This window comes from Dermacentor andersoni, chromosome 6 (assembly GCF_023375885.2).
Source record: "Dermacentor andersoni chromosome 6, qqDerAnde1_hic_scaffold, whole genome shotgun sequence".
Classification (NCBI taxonomy): domain Eukaryota; kingdom Metazoa; phylum Arthropoda; class Arachnida; order Ixodida; family Ixodidae; genus Dermacentor; species Dermacentor andersoni.
The window spans coordinates 41,577,983-41,600,326 of record NC_092819.1 but is presented as its reverse complement, the minus strand read 5'-3'; the positions used below and the strand labels follow the sequence as shown (position 1 = coordinate 41,600,326).

General features: G+C 45.4%; 1 protein-coding gene across 6 annotated transcripts in view; it reads left to right on the top strand.

Moving 5' to 3' along the window:
* The window catches only part of LOC126521955 (cytochrome P450 302a1, mitochondrial-like), a 73,488-nt gene extending 51,144 nt beyond the window's left edge, over positions 1-22,344 (top strand). For all 6 annotated transcript variants that reach the window (XM_050170705.3, XM_055066194.2, XM_055066193.2 and 3 more), the window contains 6 exons: positions 1,784-1,985; positions 8,302-8,461; positions 10,914-11,083; positions 13,048-13,126; positions 16,644-16,850; positions 17,746-22,344. In XM_050170705.3, the coding sequence (XP_050026662.1) occupies positions 1,784-1,985; positions 8,302-8,461; positions 10,914-11,083; positions 13,048-13,126; positions 16,644-16,850; positions 17,746-17,859 (932 nt within the window). In that variant the 3' untranslated portion in view covers positions 17,860-22,344. The remainder of the gene's footprint in view (positions 1-1,783; positions 1,986-8,301; positions 8,462-10,913; positions 11,084-13,047; positions 13,127-16,643; positions 16,851-17,745) is intronic.

Sequence of the window (22,344 nt, the reverse complement as noted above, 5' to 3'; positions counted from 1 at the left end):
ACCCTCCCGACGTGACCCACGTGGCCGCAAATTAAACTGTCTCCGGTGTCGGCGCTTTTTTTTTTTTTGTGTGTGGCTGACACTGTATCCAGGGTCGGTGTGCCGACTAGAGGGGGCCGATGCTAGAGACGTGCAGCAGTAAACTGCGCTTCACTCGGCGAAAGACCACCCAAGCAGATGCGCCGAACCCCCAACACTAGGAAATTTGACATAACTGTTTGCTGTATTGAAGGAATTGTGTTCTTGAATACATACAGTTGTTGCAATGAGAATATTTAGGGATAAGTTGTTTTAGGCCTGCATAACTGCGTAGAAAACAGGGCCAGCAACCAGTACACCAGTAAGGGTGGCAAAAATGGTAGTATTATATTGCGGGCGAGCTATTGAACAAAAGAGAAGCACCGTAGTAGCCACACTTACGAATGTCCAGGGTAGGTCGCAAAGAAAGCTTCTCTTCAATGACAAAAATAACGGCAAATGAGATTAAACGAACGCGTTGGCTTGTTCCTGTAGCAATGTCCGCGTACTAAGGAATAATTCTTTAGTCCAGCAGGAAATACGTCTACCAGAATACTCCGCCACACTCGCCATGCGTTTGCCACGGCGAGACTCAGTGCTCAGCAGCAGGACACCACTGCAAAAGGAATCAAAAGAAGAAAAAAAAAGATGTTTCTGGCCTACCGCTAAGTTCTTCATATAGCGTCCCATCTATCCGCTCATGGGGGTGGACGGGACGCTAAATTTATTTATTTATTTATTTATTTGGTGTCATTAAGCCCTGAGACGCTCTTCACACATTCAGCGAACGACGTAAAACTTAAGCGTGTTCATCCGAGTTTCGCATTCCGTGTGCCATAACTTGCGCGCACGCGAGCTAAGACTCTTACGTAAAAGACCTTGGAAAAGAATGCGCGGGCTTGCGTGAGTGAAAGCGTGCAGAAGAAAGAAACGGATCCAGCTGGCCATCGTCTCTGTACTCGCAGGTGACCTAACGCAACGGGGAAACTTTACATAACAAGATATCGCATCTGTGTACACGGGACATGTCCCTGCGGGGGTTCTCTCTAGCGCCCTGCTCCAATGGCACACTGAGAGTTCAAGCCTTATCCCAGGAAGGAATGCGTTTAGGCGTTACCAAACAGTCATTTTTCTTGCGGTGGAATATGCAAAGGCGCTCTTCACTCTTTTAGGCTCGCCCGTTATCAGGATGTAGGCTTCAGAAGGAGAACGCCTGACGTTTTGCTATGACGTTCAGAGTACAATAATGGTCTAATGTAAGTGACGTCGACTTTTATTTCGTAATGACATACCCAGTTTGTCGTCGCAATCCCGGTAAGTGAGGTCGCAAAAATGCGTTTCGTAGGTGGCGTAACCGTGCGTCATGACGGGGGGTAAAGAGTATGATCAAGCTTAATGACGTCGGCGTGTTGTCGTCACCGCTGCGACGTCGTTATTTGCCGCGGTGACGCCGCATCCGCATCGTTCGCGTTATTGTGGAAATCCTCATGTGTCGAGAACAGGCTACACTTCCGAAGTTCGGAGCTATGTTTCTTGAGTGCAGTAGCCTAAACTTTTCTTAATCTTCTGCTTGTTACTGCTTCCGTAATTCTCTTAACTATCCAGCTCCTCGCGGGGTGGCAGTTTTTCTTGTTTAAAGTAAGGAGTGCTATTTCAGCACTGAGTTCGACGGAGGTTTAGGCGAGAAGTTCGTCAAAGAATTCGAAAGACTCTTTCCGAACGTCTGCTGAAAGATATCGCTAAGAGTGACGTGCGTGATCTGCAGGCACGGGAGTGCTGGCGTTGAACACAAGGCTGGGCTGCCTTCAGCGAGGTTTAAGCAGCGAGTCGGAGCAACAGCGGCTCGTGGAGGCCGCGTCGGAGACGCACCGCATCATCATGGTGACGGAGAACGGGCTGCCTTTCTGGAAGTTCTGGAACACTCCCGCCTACCGGAAGCTGGTCCAGTCGCAGGACTTCATGGCCAGGTGAACACCGCACGTGAGCTGCAATTGCACGCATTGGGCACCTGCAACCACGTACTCACTCTTATTTTGGTAACCTCGATTGGAGATGCGAATAATTTATTTGTTGGTCACGTATAAATTGGAAATTTTGGTCGAAGATTTACTCCAGTGGTTGGGGCAGTGAAATAACCTATAATGTCAGCAACAATTACCGAAACAAGGAAGTGGTTACGCTCCTACTTTTGTCGAGAAGTAACCGCATAAGCATATAATAGAAGTGTGCAGTTTATCCTTTCCGTCTTTCACTTCCCTTACCCTTCCAATGCACTAGGGTAGCAAACCAGCGTCTATTCCGGTTAACCTCCCTGCCTTTCCCACCCTGTTCCTCTCTCTCTCTCTCTCTGTGCAGTTGAAGGTGTAAAGGACGAAAGGACATATGTACTGAGTAGTACAATATTTTTCGAACGACCATCGTGCTGCAACATTGGAGGCTTAGGAGGGAAGTCGCCAGAAAGTGGGCAGCGTGTGCAACGTACACGTCACGTGATCCATGGCATAGATGGCTCGCACGTAGCGTCACGGATGTGATAGTAGAGAACCCTTCAAATGTTCGAGAGCGCTGTTGGAGATAAGCTGAAAAGGATAGGATTAGCTTTCTGCCATGCTCCAACATGTCGGTCGGGACAAGGTGCATCGTAAGCCAGCTTCTGTAATGCAATCTATACGCACCTTGTTCTGAAGCTTTCAAGGGTTGATAGTTATGTCAAGACACAAAGCACAGCGATTGGTGGAAGCGAAATGGGAGGAACGTGATGAATATTCGCTGTGGCACGTCCAATCGCTTATCGCGAGACGAGAGCATCCAAGATGCGAAAATGTTGGAAGTGCGCATGCTCTGTATATGGCTGGACGTGTTTGCGATCTAGATCAGAAGCGCGAACGCTCGTAAGCTTGAGCTCGCAAACCTAGGTGCGTAATTCAAGACTAGCAGTGACACGTGGGATGATTCCATTGGGAGGGTGTCTCCTAGTGGCTGGTGTCGGTGTCGTTGGGCTAGCGCCTTCTGGCTGGAGCAAGTTGCCTATCTAAAAAAGGTCGCACGAGAATAATGGTCCAGACATGACCTAAACCTAAAAGAAATGGAAAGAAAAAATTCACCGACGATTGCTGTATTCGCTAATGCTCAATTTGAGCGTAGCTACACACGTGTTTTCATTTCGCTGCATATTGGCTGGCGCGGGCAATCTGTCTCGTGCGGCGCGTTGCAAATGGAGCCAATGGAGCCAAGGGTGGCGCGACTGTCTCGCTTATCTGAAGATCGCGAGAGGCGGCGCGTGGGTGACGCGTGGACGCGATTCAGAGCAGGTGGCGCAGACAGACTTCCTAGACGACGCGATATACTATGGCACCATCTCGTAGCCTTCGTCGCCGCACTACGCTTTTCTTCTCACGCTTTCGCCACACCATCCTCCTCCGCGTTCCGCCTCGCGCCTTTAATCCCCCCCACCCCGTTGCGCTCCGCGTTCGCTCTTTCATCCTTCGCGGTGCTAGTTCGCTCGGCTACGCCGACGCTCGCCGAAGGAACGGGCGTTTAACCCTTTATTGACGAGCGTTGCCTACAGGCAACATACCAGAAAGGAATTTCGTTCTTGCCGAGTTTAAGTATTGAGTACGAAGTTTCTAGCTAAATGTCTTCGGCCAACACTTAATGACAGGCAGCAAGCGTCATTTGTTGGTTTAGAGCTGTAACACTGGACGAGGAAGTACAAGTTTGGCACGCGACTCACTGTCTTGTGCAAGCAAGGTCAGAGGAGACAGGCCGATGCAACATATGCAGCTGGAGTGGTGTCACACATGGGATGTAAAGCAAATGACATGTGCACCTATGGTTCACATATGATGAGAGCTGTCTATACAAATTGAAAATGAAGCTTTAGGTGACTTGGGGTGAAGCCCACTTCCAGTTTCCTGCCTGTGGTTTTCCCTCTATTGCTGAAAAAATTCTGCAAAATATCTTTTTGTTGATTATGCTTATCCTTGATGTGTTTTGCATATTTAGATAGAAGAATAAACATTCCTTCTCGGTATTTATGTGTCTCGTCATTAAAGGGTTAAGAGCTGCGCTCTAAAAAAAAAATACATATTTTCTGGCGACGCAGTTTATTCGTATAGAAGGCTCACCATTCAAGGGCGTCTGTGGATGGTCGTATCACACCGCCGTACGATTCGCAACAAACGTAGTTTCTCTTCGCTCACTCAAGTGCACGCGCACTCGAGCATCGCGCCACATGCAATCGATAAGTGCGATGGACAGCTACGTTGCCACCGGAGGAACGTCCCTCGAGTGCTCCTTGCAGACTCGACGTTATACTTCTCGTTATCTGCTGGTTGGTGTGGGTTCGTGGCGTTGGCCGCGAAACCTATGGTTGCTTAAACGCGATGCAATAAATACAAACTGATTGGCAGACATTAAGTACAGATTTGTTTATTCCGGAAAAATATAATTTGGTAGTGGGTATCGACCACAATCGTATGAAAAATAGGAATACTCAAGCTGTCCAAACTACCCCAATCGTCGAGGACGCCGCGTTGCCCAGAAGCTTTGTGCTGAAAGGCGGCACAGAAACATAGTACTCTAACATCGAACCAGAAGCAGCGTTGTGACTAAGCAAGCTGCCAGTGTTTCAACGGGGGTATTTGTATTCGTAAATGGTCAGAACGTCAGAAAGTAGGTTTCCAGTTAGGCGAGAATTAACATGTGCCGTCAGTCGAAAATTCCGAAGTTTCGGGAATCGTTGCAAGGCTTCTCTACCAGGACTGGCGTGTTGAAGCTAACGATTGTGAGACGCTCTGTCGCTCTTACTTTGTTAGATTCTTGAGCAGAAAGAAAGATTGCACTCTCGCCCACAATGGGAAGCATCGGCGCGGTAGATGGCGCAGCATTATGTGCAGTAAGTACTCCACTGTGTCACGTGACAGCGCGAGGAAAGAACCAGCACATTAGTTTTTACCACCAGGAGTTCCTTAAAGCGCGTTCAAAGTAACTATAAAAAGGCGTTTTTTCTTTGCATTCCACCGCCATTGGAATGGAATCGCCACGGTCGGGAACCAAATCCTTGACCCCAGCAACAGAAACCTGTAGCCGCAGAGTATCCGGGTGCTTCACGCGACCCAAAGACGCGTCAAGTCGCGAGCCTAACGGCATCAAAAATTTTGACGGAGACTATACGTCTAGCGTGCTGCAGCGCCTACACATAACACATCCAGAATCTTGCATGAGCTAGCTTGATTGAAGTTCCAGTGCTGCTCAGCTTCGACCCATATACACGTCACAAACGTCCGCTGCCCATCGGATTGTCTGTAGGAGTGTTAAGAAAACGGACGGCTGTGGGAAGCTCTAGAAGGCCAAGCGGTTGAAGCGCGACGTTCGGTACCGTGTAGTTTGGGCGGTCGCAGAGCAGCATGTTATGTGTATTATTAAAGAAATTCAAATCTGTATAGGTAGGTGTGGTAATATTTTCATCTTGCACAACACGCTGCAGGTTTGCAATGGGATGTATGGGTGAATGTAAAAGGTAATCGAGTGTAAGGAAAATCCACTGATCTTGTATGCATTAGTGAAGTTTTTCTCTTTGAAAGCCTTAAATAAAGAGGAATTATGTGCTACATTTCAAAGCTGACGGAAAGCAATGAATACAAAGCGAGCCGATTCGTTCAGAACAGGGCCAACAGTGATCGTGCCGCTAAAGTTTCTAATTGTTTTTCACGTGATTTACTTCTAACCTTTTTTGTTCAATTCGCAAAAACGTATTGAGTGGTTCGACAACTGTCAGATTTGTACTTAAGACATTAATCTTGTTTGTGACGGAGTGGGAGCGAATTGAATGAATATTACTGTAACGCGGCTATTGCGGCTTACGTCAGTTCACTCTTTTATTTGTGTTCTTGCCTGTTTACATTTCACCATGTTGATTTGATTACCTAGTGGACATAGTGTTACTTATTTGCTCATGTCAGTATCCTGCAATTAAGAACGTTTATTCATCGTAGTGTTTATAATTTCAGGCTTCTTAAAAAGCAGATTAGGTTCCTAAGGTCGACATCAAGTTCTCACTTTCCCTTATGCTACATGATGCTTCAAGGACCTTGTTCTAGCAGTCCTTAAATGTAACTTTGCAATGCTGTTGTTATATTTAATAAGTGGTTGGTGTAATTGCGATGCATTACATCTGCCGTAAAGGCCAAAGTTTTGATGCATGTGGCTTCAGGAGGAAGAAAGGGAAAAGCAGAAGGCAGGGAGGTTAACCACAATAACGTCCGGTTGGCTACCCTACACCGGGGGAATGGGAAAGGGGAAAACAAAGATGTCTGGAAGAGAGAGGAGGGAAGGAAAGAAGGAAATTAGCGGTGGGTTCGCTAATGCGTGTGGTCTAATTGTAATTGCACTGATAGTCACAGACGTTCACACAAGCCTGTCGCCCTCAAAAAGCACAAAAGTACCTTCACCGCTTTATGAGCCGACGAGCGATGGGGGCGGTGTTCCAGCAGCACCTGCACCTAAAGCGGTCGATTGTCCAGTTTTTGGAGAGCGTTAGCAAGTTCCGTATGGCTTCAAGTTTCATACTTTCGCTAGGCACAAACCAGTATGTTCAAAGACAGCGAGAATGTCCCTAAAAGCCGGGGAAAAAGTTTTCAGGAGTGGCATTTCCGCAAAAACAACTTTCTATTAAGCTAGTTTAATTCCTTCTCTATCTTTTGCAACGTTTTATAAAAGTGCCGGCGAGTCGCTATTCTGAGTATTTGTTGCGCTTTGTAACATGCTTTCGAAAAAAGAAACAAGATAAAAAAAGTACAAAACTCGAGAGCCGCTTTGCTCAGTGGTTGAAACTGAAAACAGGCCACTCACAATCATTGATGGCAAATCTGAACTCAAATTGAGTTTCCGCTTTCCCATTGTTTTGAAAGAAATAAGGGTGAGCTTAGCCGCGATATTTTCATGATTCAGCAGAGCAATAGCTAATTCATTTTTGCAATTTCCGTTTTACGACACCGGTGAGATTTATAGTCCCCCGACCTTTTTGTGTGCCAAGCTCCCGCCAAAAGAAGCACGAAAATATACAAGCTACCGACCGAGAGACTCTTGCTTGCGCATTCGATTCGCGCGCTTCGAGCGAGAGGGAGAGAGAGAGAGGGAGAGATAAGAAAGGAAAAAAAAAACAGCAAAAATTTAACAAATGCGGCACTCGATGCGGCTCCCACACTGCAGTACTGCATGTTGGTGAGGCTTCGCCTTCTATATCGGTATCGATTTTGACGTCTAGTTGAGCAAGAAGAAAGCAACACAAAGTATTCAGGCATGTGCGCAAAGGTCATACCCTTTAGCGATAAGTGCTGACGCTTTGTGTCCAGAAGAAAAGGCCAGACTCGAGGTTCCTCTGTGAATCATTGCACGTCAGATGCGGACAAGGTGATGCACTTACGATGCACAGGTCTGTGCGAGTAGAAAAGCATACTTCATTTTTTTTTATCGTAAAAGAGGACTCGCGTGGATTAACCACTGGTTCGTCTTCAATACGTACAAGTATCTTTACTTGCTCGTTACTAAGTCCCAGAGATTCTTTTTTTTCTTTTTTTGTACATAGCCTTGCTGCGCTGGGCACAGTTGCAAGTTTCGAGCTGGAAAGCTCCATTGAATTCTGTCACTGCTTTTATTCTCAAGGGTAAAAAAATGAGGTTTTGAAAATACAGCGTTACGTTTTCTTCTCTTCTTTATCGGCCCACTAATGGATGCACCGAAAACGTAAGTGTTCTCAGGATGACACCTTTCGAGTGCATTACGGGTCCCTTCAAAACCGTAAAAGTGTTAATGGTGCGAACTTCTCGAAAGCTATAGGGCATTTCGGTCGAACATATGTAAATGCATCCGGACTACGCTTGCTAGTAGACCCATCTCCGTGATTATTTAATCGTCATATGCAATGAATTATGGTCATTCGCAATCCCGAGTGTATATAAAAAAAATTGACACTTTCAAGACTTGGTACGCAGATGCGAATATTGTCTGTGGCGTGCCTGGTTTTACGAGGCTTTATCGCCTTCTATAACCCACAAGCCTTCTATATTTCTGCGCATTCAGCATGCCAAAGCGCTTTACAGGAGAAGCAAACATCTCCATTTCGTAACAACTTTCTTTTTTTAAGGCGTACAATAACGGCCTCGGTGTAGACATTTTGATAAATAGCGACGTGTATTAGATGCAACAAGCCGCACACGGTTGCTCGAGCATCCCACAATCTGTTTATTGTTTTCCCTTTCTCTCGGTTTTCTGTTAGCGCAGTGTAGTCAGCAAGTACCTGGAGAGGACGAAAGTGGCGGATGAGAACGTCGAAACCGGAAGGGAGCTCACCGTGCTCGAAAAGTTCCTGTCTACGCCTGGAGCCGACCTCAAGGATGTCTTCGCCATGATACTCGACATGTTCCTAGCCGGCATCGACACGGTGAGTCCTGCCAGCACGATCGGTGACAGTTGATTGTCTGCGTAGGATGTGTTATTGCGGCGCGGTGTGGTGCTTTGGTTAAGTTGCAGCGAATGTGGCGAGGACTTGTCGGAGCTGCTGGTGATGTTCACAGAAAAGGAAAAGAAACGCGGTATCATTAAAAGCAAGGCACCTGGAAGCGTCTTTAAAATTTTTTTTTTGTTTGGAGGGTAGCACTAGCGGTGCTCAACTTTTCCTAGCAATCATTGACAGGTTGATGTCAGTAATGTGCGATAGTTATATTGAACGTGCTTATCGTTTGCTACCCTGGTCGGCAACGCTAGCAAACCACACTTGGCACTCGTTACTTTTCGTCAGCCTTGTGGAAGGTTGCGTAACAGTAGTCTGTGCGAGCGTACAAGCGCTACGACACGACTCTGCGGCTAATTGGTAGTTCTCTAGGAAGTTATTTAACGTAAACGAAGCAATTAGTGGACTCAAGGCGACGTTTGCAAGGTATTATATTGACCGTTCTTATTAGCTCCTTCATCATGGGCCTAAAGATTAAAGCATCGAATTCGGTTAGCCTAGGAATAAAACCTACCATTGAATTATCGTATTCAAGAGCCTTCCGCACGCATAACTAGCGTTAAGTTTACGAATATTCGGTCTTTACTAATTATTGCGCATTCTGCAAGCTACAAGAATGAGCAATAGAAAGAAAAGATTAGTAAAACTTTCTAACAGTATCGGCGGGCATCCCCACCGTGGAAGTCGTTAACTATCCGACTTAAGGTGAACAGGTTAAATATTCAGCTGTAGAAGGGAAGTCATCAGCGCACGGCGCTTTAAGGTGACCTACTCTCAAGCACTGACCGAGCCCAGTGCTGCTTAGCTTTGGTGATGTGACAAGAACCAATGCAGCTATCAAGACGCGACTGACGATGCAACCTCGAAGCAGAATCAAAACCACGTTTCACGTTCCCTATACATTGCACTTAACAAGCGGCAAATATTGTTGAAGACGCGCGCGTCAGTTCGGGGCCGAAAGGATGCTGATACGCGGCCGCACGCCTCTCGAAAAAGTGGGTCATTGTCAGCGTCTGCTTTACGTGATAAGCGCTAGCTGACGCGAGCAGGAAAGCGAGTTTCAGCGTGTTAGCTTTTACGGGATCTTTTTCCTGCTCTGGCTACACCTATAAGACCTTGCAGCAAAATAAAGCTCTCACTCTCCGAGTTCGAAACCACATTATATAACCTTAATTTCTTCACCTTGATTACTACTGCCACTATGATCCGTAGAATTTCATAATGTTACCAGAGGGAGCTGTGGCGCAATTGTCTACGGGATGCTGCAAGCAGGGCCGTTCAGCCAGCATGGTAATGATGGGTTGTACATAAATTTGCCTAAACTTCGTCCTCCTGGCTTCAAATGTCTTCGTGACTTTGCAAGGGGATCATTTTTAAGAAAGTACAGCTTAATAAATAATTAAATAGACATTTAAAATTGTCCGATTCGAACACAGGACCTCAAGCACAGAAGCCCGATATTGAAAGCAATACGCTACGGACGCCAGGACAAGCGAAACCACTGCAAGTAGCAGCAATTATGCATGCTTGCCATGTCTTATAAGTTTCTGCATTAAAGAAAGTTCAAATTGCTTACAAATTTAGTCCAATCTAAGCCCACATAAAGCGTAATAAAGCCACAGGAACGTCTGAAGCCCCAAGTACGAAGTTCAGACAAATCGATCTACTGCCCATCATTCACATGGTGGCTTAACGATCGCATCGCCAGAGTTCCCTCTAGTAATTGTAGGGAAATCTATGCTTTGACCCTGATGCTGTGAGTTCATCCAGCGATGGACTACACGTTCCACGTTCTCAACGTAAAGACCTACGCTACTGAGCACAAGATTTGTGAACACAAATGCCACGTAAGCGGACTGACTGAATAGCCCAAGAGATAGCGTTTGCAATTTTTTCTATATCGCGTTCAGACTCTTCCGCCGGTCGGCGTCGATCCAAGAAAACATAACTTGCGAGCAAAGCGATAATAAAGTTTTTCAGAAAACACACCACAACAAGACGGTGTGCTCACTCTTCCCGAACCGCTGAGCATTTGAGTGAACCTGACGAGGTAATATCTGTCCGACGAGTCGGTTAAGTCTTCATTTGCTGGGTTCATGCAAATGTTCTGCTAGACGCAGATGAGAACCGGTTATGTGTTAGAATGCACTGTATCTGTAGTGCGCTTTTAGGCAAAGGCATTTCACGTGTTTCCAGATGTCGAATTGAAAGACCGACCGTTTACAATCGTGAGCTTCCTACCTAATTCCATCTTAACTGATTATCGTCCTGCTCCTATCCAGTCGTGTCTGTTCAACCCAACTCGTTTGATGGTGACACCCTAATCCTTGCTCTAACTGCGCAGCCGTCGAATGCCATAAATATTATACATCGATGTTTCCAGACAGCGTACTCGACCACATTTATCCTCTACTACCTGGCAAGGAACCAGCGGTGTCAAGACAAGCTGGCTCTGGAGCTAGGAACCCTGCTTCCCACCAAAGACTCCAAGCTCACCATGGAACAACTTCATGAGGCGGTGTACCTCAGAGCCTGTATTAAGGAAAGTCTAAGGTACACTTTTGTATTTTCTTTAAAATACATCAAAATCATTCGTACCACAGCTCTCAGTACTCCCGATGCAAAGCTTTCGTTTCGAAGAAACATTTCCTATTTACGCTTCTATATGGCTAATAACACGTCGAACATGACGATTTGCTGGCATCGGCTGTTACGAACACTTCCAGGTGCAAGAACTGAGTACAAGTCTAGAAGAACGTGAGGATTGAAAGCGTAAAGAGTTCGTTTGTAACATTTGGTTGAAAAACAAGCGCAATATTTTATTCCATGCTTGTGTCATGTATAGCTTTCATCTAGCACCGACCGAAATGTCGCCCTGTTTTTTCAGCCATATGACAAAAACAGAGCGAGAGACAGAAAGTTTGCGCCAATAACCTGAGCTGAAGTAGGAAAAAGAAACATCGTGGCAGTTTCATTGCAAGATCTGTGTTTATAGAGAACCAGCGTATGGGTTGTGACGGTTGTCCAAACATTGGCCTTCGTGCTGCGTATGTTTACACTATGTTGTTTGCTCCACGACAGCACTGACGTTGCAGGTGATGTGCGGCAGTGGCAACGAATTTCTGTATCAGGGGGCCAGGCGTACGTTGCGCAAGGCATCTGAACGTTCAGTGCAGTCCATTTGCCTCCTTCGAAGTTTCTTCATTCGAATGCATGCATGATTTATCAGAAAAAGAAATACTTCGCCCATAATATATCGCATTTATTACAGCTATTTTCCGCACACACTAAAGACTGCGTGACATGTTTACTGATGTCAAGAGAAGATATCTTTGTCTCTGAAAAAGAAGAGAGAGAGACAAAAGGGGAGGAAAGATAGGGAGGTTAGCTTCTGTAAGTACCGGCTGGTTACCCGGTGCTGGGGAAAGGGGTAAATGGAATGAAAGGTGAAAGAATACTTTTTTTTTAGAAATATTCACGCAATAACGCGATGAAGAAAGCTTTGTTATATTCCTTAGAAAGCAAATTTCTTTTACACTGGTATTTGAAAGTTGAGCTGCCAATTTGTTGCGAAAGTCGTAGGTCTGTAGAAACCATGCTTATGTTGTCCGTGAATGGATGTAAAGGAAATATTATTTTACGATGTTTTATGCCCTTCGGGAGAACCGTGCATGTGAAATCAAGTGTATCATTCTCAGATGAGTCAAATTACTGGGGCAAGAATGTTATAAAGATGTTGTAGGAAACGTAAATGGGAAGTCGCGAAAGCCAAATTGTTCTGTTCATGTTAGCGGAACATTTTAGACGCTTGAAGCAAAACATTTTGTTGTTTGTTTAAGCTAGGAGTATTTGTTATCTTAACGAAACGGGGGAAAGGGGTAGGAGGGGGGGGAGGTCGGCATCTACTTTCGACTGAAACACTGCATGTTATCCTTTCCTCAACATGACCTTTGAACTTTGGATGACTAACTTTCGCCGTGTTCACTTCTGCGGTGCTTGTATGGGTAAAATGATTGCGGTATACTGATAATAGTGATATGCTCGTTTTGGTAAATACATCGTTATGCCAAAGGGAATATTTACGTTAGAATATATCTGTACATATCGGCCGCCTGGAAATATTGCGTTGACTTAATGGTTCAGGAGCAGAAAAAAAAATCGAGGTCTGTGAAGAGCAACTTGATGAAAATGAACGCACGTTCGCTCCTCTTTCGTGTACGCAGGCTTTCGCATATTGTATCTAGAAGTATAAGTGTCAGCATGACATGGGCATAGGTCAATGGTGATCTTACGCAAAACAATTTAGAATCGCAAACTATTAGTGGCAGCACATTATTCTTACTTGCATTAACTGCGTCCGTTGTACCGCAATTTTATTTTCTTGTGAGCTTTTTACATTCGGGGCTGAAATGAAGTCCGGAAGCTCGATGTCACTTCATGCTTTTAGGTTGACAATTCCTTCAAATTTGTTCCTGTCTTACCTTTAAATTTTTTTTTTCATGCTTGAACAACACAAGACTAAGCCCCATCGCGATAGGCATCGGCCGGGTCCTTCCAGAAGACATCGTGCTCTCCGGATACAATGTTCCTGCAGGGGTAAGTTTCGATAAGCCAAATGCGTTGTTATCGGTGCTTGTTGAGTCAACAGTTATGTTTGCGCATTACGCCAGTATATGGTATCTAACGACATGACGAAGCTATACTCGTACCTTGAAGTGCATTTACGAACTGCAGCTGTACGTGATTTCGCACTGCCTTGTCTCGTTCGTTCATGTATTCATTACTTCGTCGCTTTTACGCGTTTTCTTAAAAAAAAATATGGGCTGTTACGGAATTCCCCATATAATTGCAGCCTCTCGATATGGAGGCAGTTACTTTCGACGACTATGCGTAGTACTGTCTGTATATACTGGATGGTTATCTCGTAGCTCGGACCAGATTAACATTAATTTAATAATGTGCACTTTCTTGTCACACGCCGAGGAATATGACACTAGCAAATGAAGTTTGGTGATATGTATTACGTAGTTCTTTTCTTTTTCTTGTTAAGCGCGCACTACTATCGTCGCTCACAAGAACGGCGGTTAATATTGTACCATATTGCACATAGAACTTGCAATAATTAATGCATGTACATACCGACATTTTTTTTAAACACAAATACCTTTCTTCATCAGCTTCACCAGTTACTCTCGCATTCAATCTGATTCGTCCATTCGCTCATTCATTCACTCTTACCGATTTAAACAATAACACCGCGATGAACGAGTCTTTATATCGCAACTCTCCAGTTCTTAAGCTTATGCGGAACGAAATATTGCTTTCTGTTGGTCCTTCACGCAGTCTTAATTGGAAGCAAGGGTGCACAAGAAATAAGAGAATTCCGGTTATCAATTTCTAAGTCACAGACTACATTTGGTGCCAGTCCGTGATCACTGCGCTAACTTTTCCGGGCTTATTGAGAATAGCTGCAGTCATCTTTGGCTGGTCACGTTCTGTGTTCCCACGAAAGGCAAACTTTTCGTGGGCAGAAAACTAAAGTGTAACGTTCTAAGAAGACTCCCGAAACCAAAGACAGACTCACGGTGCTTAACAGCCCAAAGCGATAACGGGGTAAGACGAACCGAGCATCAACAGCTTGCTTTGAAGTGAAGTAATTTGCTCCGTGACAAGTGAACTTCATGTAGAACTATAAAGGAAAATATAGCAAAACAACTTTGAATGGGAAAATGAGAGTTATTAGCACTCGCTTAAATTTGTAATTGTTTGTCTCGTAATAATTTGAAACTGTTCAAAACAATATTGTTGAAGGTTCATTATCTTCTCCGTAATAAGTTGAATGATTAATGTGTATATGACAGGCAAACTTTCTAGCGAAGAACACCTTACTAAGGCTCGGCGCAAACCGAGTGTTCAGATATTTTAGAATACTGAAAGATATCTATAGCGGCTCCACAGCCACCGTAGTCCTTCATAAAGAAAGCAACAAAATCCCAATAAAGAAAGGTGTCGGGCAGGGAGATACGATCTCTCCGATGCTATTCACAGCGTGTTTACAGGAGGTATTCAGAGACCTGGATTGGGAAGAATTGGGGATAAGAGTTAATGGAGAATACCTTAGTAACTTGCGATTCACTGATGATATTGCCTTGCTTAGTAACTCAGGGGACCAACTGCAATGCATGTTCACTGACCTGGAGAGGCAAAGCCGAAGGGTGGGTTTAAAAATTAATCTGCAGAAAACTAAAGTAATGTTTAACAGTCTCGGAAGGGAACAGCAGTTCACAATAGGTAGTGAGGCACTGGAAGTGGTAAGGGAATACATCTACTTAGGACAGGTAGTGACTGCGGATCCGGATCATGAGACTGAAATAATCAGAAGAATAAGAATGGGCTGGGGTGCGTTTGGCAGGCATTCTCAGATTATGAACAGCAGGTTGCCATTATCCCTCAAGAGAAAAGTTTATAACAGCTGTGTCTTACCAGTACTCACGTACGGGGCAGAAACCTGGAGGCTTACGAAAAGGGTTCTACTTAAGTTGAGGACAGCGCAATTAACGAGCTATGGAAAGAAGAATGATAGGTGTAACGTTAAGGGATAAGAAAAGAGCAGATTGGGTGAGGGAACAAACGCGAGTTGATGATATCTTAGTTGAAATCAAGAAAAAGAAATGGGCATGGGCAGGACACGTAATGAGGAGGGAAGATAACCGATGGTCATTAAGAGTTACGGAATGGATTCCAAGGGAAGGAAAGCGTAGTAGAGGGCGGCAGAAAGTTAGGTGGGCGGATGAGATTAAGAACTTTGCAGGGACAACATGGCCACAATTAGTACATGACCGGGGTAGTTGGAGAAGTATGGAAGAGGCCTTTGCCCTGCAGTGGGAATAAGCAGGCTGATGATGATGAAGATGATATGTTACCAATAACAACCTACGCAAAACAAACTTTCGAATGCATGCGAAATCCTTACCCACGCCGCAAAACTCACACCCGTGGCATCCGGGCACTTTCATTGCCGATTGAATAGCATAATGCAACACTTGCCAACGTGTGTGACAAAACAGCGCTTTATACTTCAAGGCCACCCCCTCCCCCCAGAAAATGGCAAGTATGCGTGTGTGTGCTGTGTACTGTCCTGTTTTACTGGTCTTCACTTTAAAGCGAAAGCTTTACTGGCCGCGAACTTGCGATTTCGCCGTGGCGGTGCTCCGAGGAGGCACATGACGTCACAACGCGCGCCTCGCCGCGGGTGTTTCTCTCTCTCTCTCTCTCGGTCCCTAGTCACTACTGCCCATGCGCCACTAGTAGCACCGAACCACAGGTGTTCCGCCGCTGCGCTGCGCGGCACTGCGCCGCGCCGCACCGCGCCGCGCCGCGCCAGCTGCGTCGCATGCTTGATAGCATGCCGGAGGATTGAAAAGGAGAGCTCGCGTGCGCCGCAACCACAGTTGGGGCGGCAGTGTGGACGGCGACAATTCTTATAAGCCGGAGGAAGCCTGGAATCGACATCGGAACGAGCTGAAGAGGAAACGAATCACCCAGGAAACAGACAAACAGCGCGCCGAACGACTGGCTAAACGCCGCAACGTAGCTTTAGACAACCAGTCTAACCTGGACTTTTCAATCAAGTTTAACCAAGGACAACCGTGCTATGCCTTAGGTTTCGCTACGTATATCCTGGCATAGCCGAGCTAAGCCACTGCCCAATTTTTTTTACAGCGTTGTCCTGGCGTAGGTTGCGTCGCCCATCTCCGAAATGTAAATCAGTTTGAGGAAGTGTTGTCCGCGATTTCTTTCTTTCTCTAGTTCTTTCTTTCTTTCTTTCTCTAGTTATTTCTTTCTTCCTTTCTTTCTTTCTTTCTTTCTTTCTTTCTTTCTTTCTCTAGTTCTTTCTTTCTTTCTCTAGTTCTTTCTTTTTTCTATTTCTCTAGTTCTTTCTTTTTTCTATTTCTTTAGTTCTTTCTTTTTTCTATTTCTCTCTTTCTTTCTTTCTTTCTCTATTTCTTTCCTTTCTCCTTTTTCTTCCTTTCTTTCTTTCTATACATCAGCTTTCACAGTGAGGAGTGCTGGTGCCCAACGCGCGCCCTTATGTCTTCTCCCTTTGGCGCAGACTGTGCTCATCATGCACAACCAAGTGGCCTGCCGCCAGGAGAACAACTACCCGGAGCCCGACGCATACTGGCCCGAGCGGTGGCTGAAGGAGCGTAGCGAGGGGGGCCGGGCGCACCCGTTCACTCAGCTGCCGTTCGGTTACGGACCACGGATGTGTATCGGCAAGCGCTTCGCCGAGACCGTCATGTGCCTGCTCGTGGCCAGGGTACGGACCGCATCGTTGCGTTGGCGTCATGTCCTTCCTTGACCGTCTCTGAGCGTCGAGTAGAACGTAAACCGTCCCAGGAAGATTTTCTAAGTCCAGTGCTAGCTGAACCGGGAGATCTGCTGGAATATGGGCAGTTATGGTACTGTATCTATTGGTTAACACTACGAGGCGTGTGGCTGCTGTGCTGTGACGTACAGATATGTCAGAGTGAATTCAGCAGGTGGTGTTCAACCGGCGCGAAGCATCAGAGCTTTTCGAGTGTCGTTTACAAGTCCACGGCCTGTTTGAGTGGAAGAAAAATGATGTTCCCGGCTGCTAATCACATAGAAAACATATAGAAATGCAATGTTCCTGACGGCAATAAAGCTAATGATCGGCTTACATTTGTTTGCAGTTTGACTGCATGAGTACGGAAAAATATTTGAAAAAAAAAAACAGCAAGCGCGTTTTTCTTACGAGGCTTACTGCCTTGACGAATAACAGCTAAGAAAAATATCGATAGACCCCATGTGCCATGGTCTGATGAAACTTCGGATACTTAAATTCGACTGTGCCGTCAACATTCGTTTTAGTCCAGTAGCGTAGGGACACTTTTCGGTAAGTGCTACGAATTTCGACCGCCTGCAGTAGTATGTTTGACGTCGCGGCGGAGACGCCACAGGCGCTTCATTATTTGACCACGAGCATTCACCGAGGCGCTCTGCTTAAAGTAAGCAAACAGTGAATGTTTCTCGTTAGAAAGCCGTGAACGACGACGCGAGCTGGCAAATAAATCCTGTAATGCGCATTAGAACCATATGTGAAAGAAGAAAAGCTGCTTTTAAACGATCGCCAAAGTTGGGCTCATATTTCTTGTCTGACCTTTCTTTCCCCTCTTCTTTTTCCCCTGCAGATCGTTCGAAACTTCGTCTTGGAGTACAAACACGAGGATCTCGACTGCTTCACGCGGCTCATCAACGTGCCAGACAAGCCGCTCAGAATGACCTTCATCGACAGAAATTCATGAGCCCCGAGCGCTAAACACCCGTGCGGGGGTTTTAAAATCCTCCCAACGCTTCCTAATGAGGAAATATTTTCGTCATGTGTGCTGCCTGACGACGGAAGCAAGTCCAGCCAGCGCGCCTTCGTCGACTCACCGCTTTCGCCGAAGATGAACTAATGGAAGCACGCAGTGACAACGCAATCAGAGGTTGCAGCCCTTCCGTGTTTAGCTCAACGATGACAAAGAAAAACGCACACCGACCAAGCAAAGCTGAACGATCGATCGCAGTGCCCGGGGCCGTGCCGTGGTGGGGAAGAGTGTGAATTCGCTTTCATGCTTGACTCCCATGTGTCTCACAGCCACCAGCTAGCGCTTGTTGTTTACGTTCACATTGTTGAAGATCGAATCCAGGCCAAGGCGGCCGTATTTAGATGGGGGCGAAATGCGAGAACACCCGCGTACTTAGATTTAGGCGCACGTTAAAGAACCCCAGGTGGTCTAAATTTCCGGAGTCCCCCACTACGTCGTGCCTCATAATCAGAAAGTGGTTTTGCCACATAAAATCCCATCGTTTAATTTTTAATTTTAACGTTGTTGAAGATCGTTTGAGACTACAGTGAGTCATCAGGACTCCCAAAATCACTCGTCTTAGTGGTTCAGCGGCAATGCTTATCTGCTGTAGGACACGAGGTCGCGGGTTCGAATTCCGACCCCGTAGACCATGCGCCAGTGAACGAGCATGGCGCTGAACAGTATACAGCGTCTTATTAACTTCAAGTATATCTATGGCGACACCTTAAACTTAATTGACGGAAGCCACCAGTGCACGTTGGCGCATTGCGGCACAAACCTGCATGTTATACAAAGCACGAAATTGCCATTCAGCCATCTCGTGCAGAACTGAAAGTAAAGCTGCAGCCGCAGCTGCCGTGCTGACGTTGCAGTCTTTGCAAACTCTGGGACTCGTGAGAGTGGACGTGCCTGACAAATCTCGCGCCCGCAGTTTCAAGACCAAGCACTCGATTCCGGTGATGTGTTGTGACAGTCCAGTTATGTGCGCCAAAAAGTGTTACTTGTTTAGCCTATGTATACAAACTAACGCCCATCAAATAGAAGGAAACAAGCTGGTTGAGCGGTTTATTCATCCTTCATTGCGTGTGTTTTTAGTGCCATAGGGCATAATTCTTCTAAACCTTCTTATTTCCTTTCCGTTCTTGGATTTACGCATTCAGCATCGATGAAGGAAAAATACGATTTTCTGGAGTTTATTTATTTATTGTTTTTTTTTTTTTTTGCTGATGAGAAGACTGGAACACATGAATCCGAATATGTCGTCGTTAAATACACTGCACGTCAGACTGGAAATGTCTTTCTTTTTTAATCTGAAGAAATGCGGAGGGTAGCCCATTTCACAAGGGCTCGTCAGTTTCGTGTGGCCATCTAACGTCTAGATAATAGGGCAGCTTGGACTGTACCTTTGTATCTGTTGAATGTCATGCAATGTGAACGGTAGAAGTCGCAACCACACATGCCACGGAGTGACCTACTCAGCTTCAGTAGAACGACGTTAGCAATTGGCTAGTTTCGGCGCACTTCTTTACAGCTACTTTCGCATAACAGCAGACCTCCGCGAGCGTAGTACAACCATAATACTCTGAGTGCACTATAGAAGCCGCCCTGTGTCAAAACTTTAAAGTATGTGCTTGAACGACAGTGCAGTCAAATCAAAGACAATATTTGGCTTGTGATCATCTCGTAATGTGTCTCCGGTCTTACGTCGGTGCCTTTATAACATATGCTCGTTGTGTATCTGCAACAGGCAGGAGCTACGAAGACATCTTTAAATATAATGAGCACGAGAACATGTACAATTTTTGCCTCTCTTTTAACACATTCGAATACTTTTTAGGAGCGCGGAATATTGCTCTTGACTGGACCAGTATTAATCTACATTTTTTATCAGGAGGTCCTCGTTATGATGAAATCCTCTGTGAAGGTCAGAGTTATTTAACCTCAGTCAGTTACATTTCATTCTTGCGAGAAACTCGTCAAGGTCGGTTGCTGGTTATGGAGGTACGTTACTGTACAAGAGGTCGCGAGCTCGATTCTGTGTCCCCAGGATTTCGGAACCTGCACTCGTCGGGCGATATTTCGGTGATGGCCACGCGGACCGCCGTAACTGAGTGGGGAAAACAAAAAAAAAAATATCTCTCGGACAAAATTAGTTATCGAAAACGACTCGCGGTTATACACACTAGGAATCCACTGGAGCTTTCTGGCGAAATTCTAGTAGCGTGCTGCGCAGCACGTAGGTTCCTCAGACATTTGAATATTTTACTACGGAGCCTATGGGAGAGTCCCGTTGGCTCTATCGTGAAATATTCGATTGCCTTGGGAGTCTAGGGGATCTGCGGCAAGCTACTGGAAGTTCACCAGAACGCCCAAGTGGGTCGATCTCTAGTATGTATAACGGCGAGTAATTTTCGATAACTGATTTTATCGTGAAATGTAATTATTTTTTTACTTTTCCCCATACAGTTACGGCAGTCCATGTGGTCACCGCCGAAAGGTCGCCCGACGTGTGCCTGTTCCGAAATTCTGGGGATGCAGGAGGTCGAATGTGCAGGAGGTCGCGGTTCTCTCCAACCACACTGCGATGGGGGAGAACTGCGAAAACATTTGCGTATAGAGATTTGTCTGCTATTTGACAAATAATTAGTCTTTTTTTGAGAAGTCGACAAACACTGACACCAAGGACAACATAGGGGGAAATTACTTGTGTTTAATTTTTAAGCCAACAAACACTGACACCAAGGACAACATAGGGGAAAATTACTTGTGTTTAATTGGGTATTTATGTGTCCTAGTAGAACCCTGGGAGTGTTAGCCAGCGCCATCACTCACATACCTTGGCGGCGGACGTGGAACGTCCTTCTTGCCGCAGGCGTCACGAGAACGTGATCTTTTTGGGTGAAGGCAACTGGTCAATAAACCCACACATGCTACCTGAAGGCATCAAGGTTGCCGGATTCGAGACCCTCGTTATGTAATAAACGGTCTAAATAATAAACGGGACCCTCGGTTAACCCTCTCTCTTCTCGTTTTCGACAAATAATTACGATTCGATTTTAAGACATGCACAGATAGAGAGAAAAAGAGAATGAACAGGCTGGCCGCTACCACTGGGAGGGGCACAGTGCCTGCCCAGTCTTCAGAAACTATGCGGGATAGAAACATAGAACTGCAATATAGGAAGAAGGCAGAAGGAACAAGATAACAAATCACAAAAAGCTATAGTAAAACGACAAAGGATGGAGAAATTGCGTGTCGTTGTAGTTACCCTAAATACCACGACTACGACCTTCCACACAGTTCATTAGTGACTGGGACGTTGGAGCTTATGAATGAATCACGTTAAACAATCCAGTCGGCTCTTGTGATCGATTTTAATGATCGATTTTCCCATTTTCACGCAGTAAACAAAGAATCGCTCTTTTCCAGCTATGACCTTAGACAAGGGTCGTTGCCTTATTCGTATCTCTCTGGCTGGCGCAACAAATTGCGTATTTTCAATTTTCGGGACGTTTGTATGTGTGGTAGGCAATAAGAGCGGGATGATAAAAGACCTTCGCTTAATATAATTGCTGTCACAGATCTACATCAATGCTCTAACTGGATTACAGCATGCAAATAAGTTTATCTTGCATACCACAGTGGAAAGCTGTATATATACGGGGTTTATTTTTACATTGTACTATAGTTACGGGTCGCATAGTAGACCTGTAGGAATAAAATGTGTGCTACGTTAAAAAAAAGTTTGAAAATTCATGTGCAGGAAAGTCAACTTCCTGCAATTCTATCACTGATACAAGAATACTAATTTATTGCTTTATTACACCTAACCATTCTTTCATTTGTTTCAAAATTTGCCCACGTCAGTTTCTTCATGGCAAGGCTCAAAATAAAGCTGCACATCCACACCAATAAAAATAAACACTCGTTGCAACATTCACAAGGACACGGTTTGCTGCTCTTCTCCTTGTCGGCATGGATCAGCGCACCCGACTCCAAACTTTGACTTCAAAGCCAAGTTGCACTGGAATCTCAACAGCGATTAACGTGAACCATCATTACATGACTTTGCCTCCAACATCGCGTACAGGAGCTCGCTAATGTTACACATGCGAAAGTTATTCTCGGCAAGCTAAAATTAAGATGACGGTGATTAAAGAGGCACCAGTTTACTGTTTAGCGAGCTTAACTGAACTTCTTGTTGATGGCAAAATTGGTGAACGAGATAACAGCAGTTCATTTGGCCTTCCAGAAGCTCAAAAACCGCGTTGAAAGACTAGTGTGCTGCCTTACCTAATTAAGCTTACCCGTGTTGTAACTAGGACTAATCCAACCTAACTACTGAAGATTATGGTACAGCGCCGATTAATTCGATCACGTCGGCAATTGCGATGAGGTAATCTCCGAAAAAGAAAGGGAGGGAAAAAATGAAAAGAA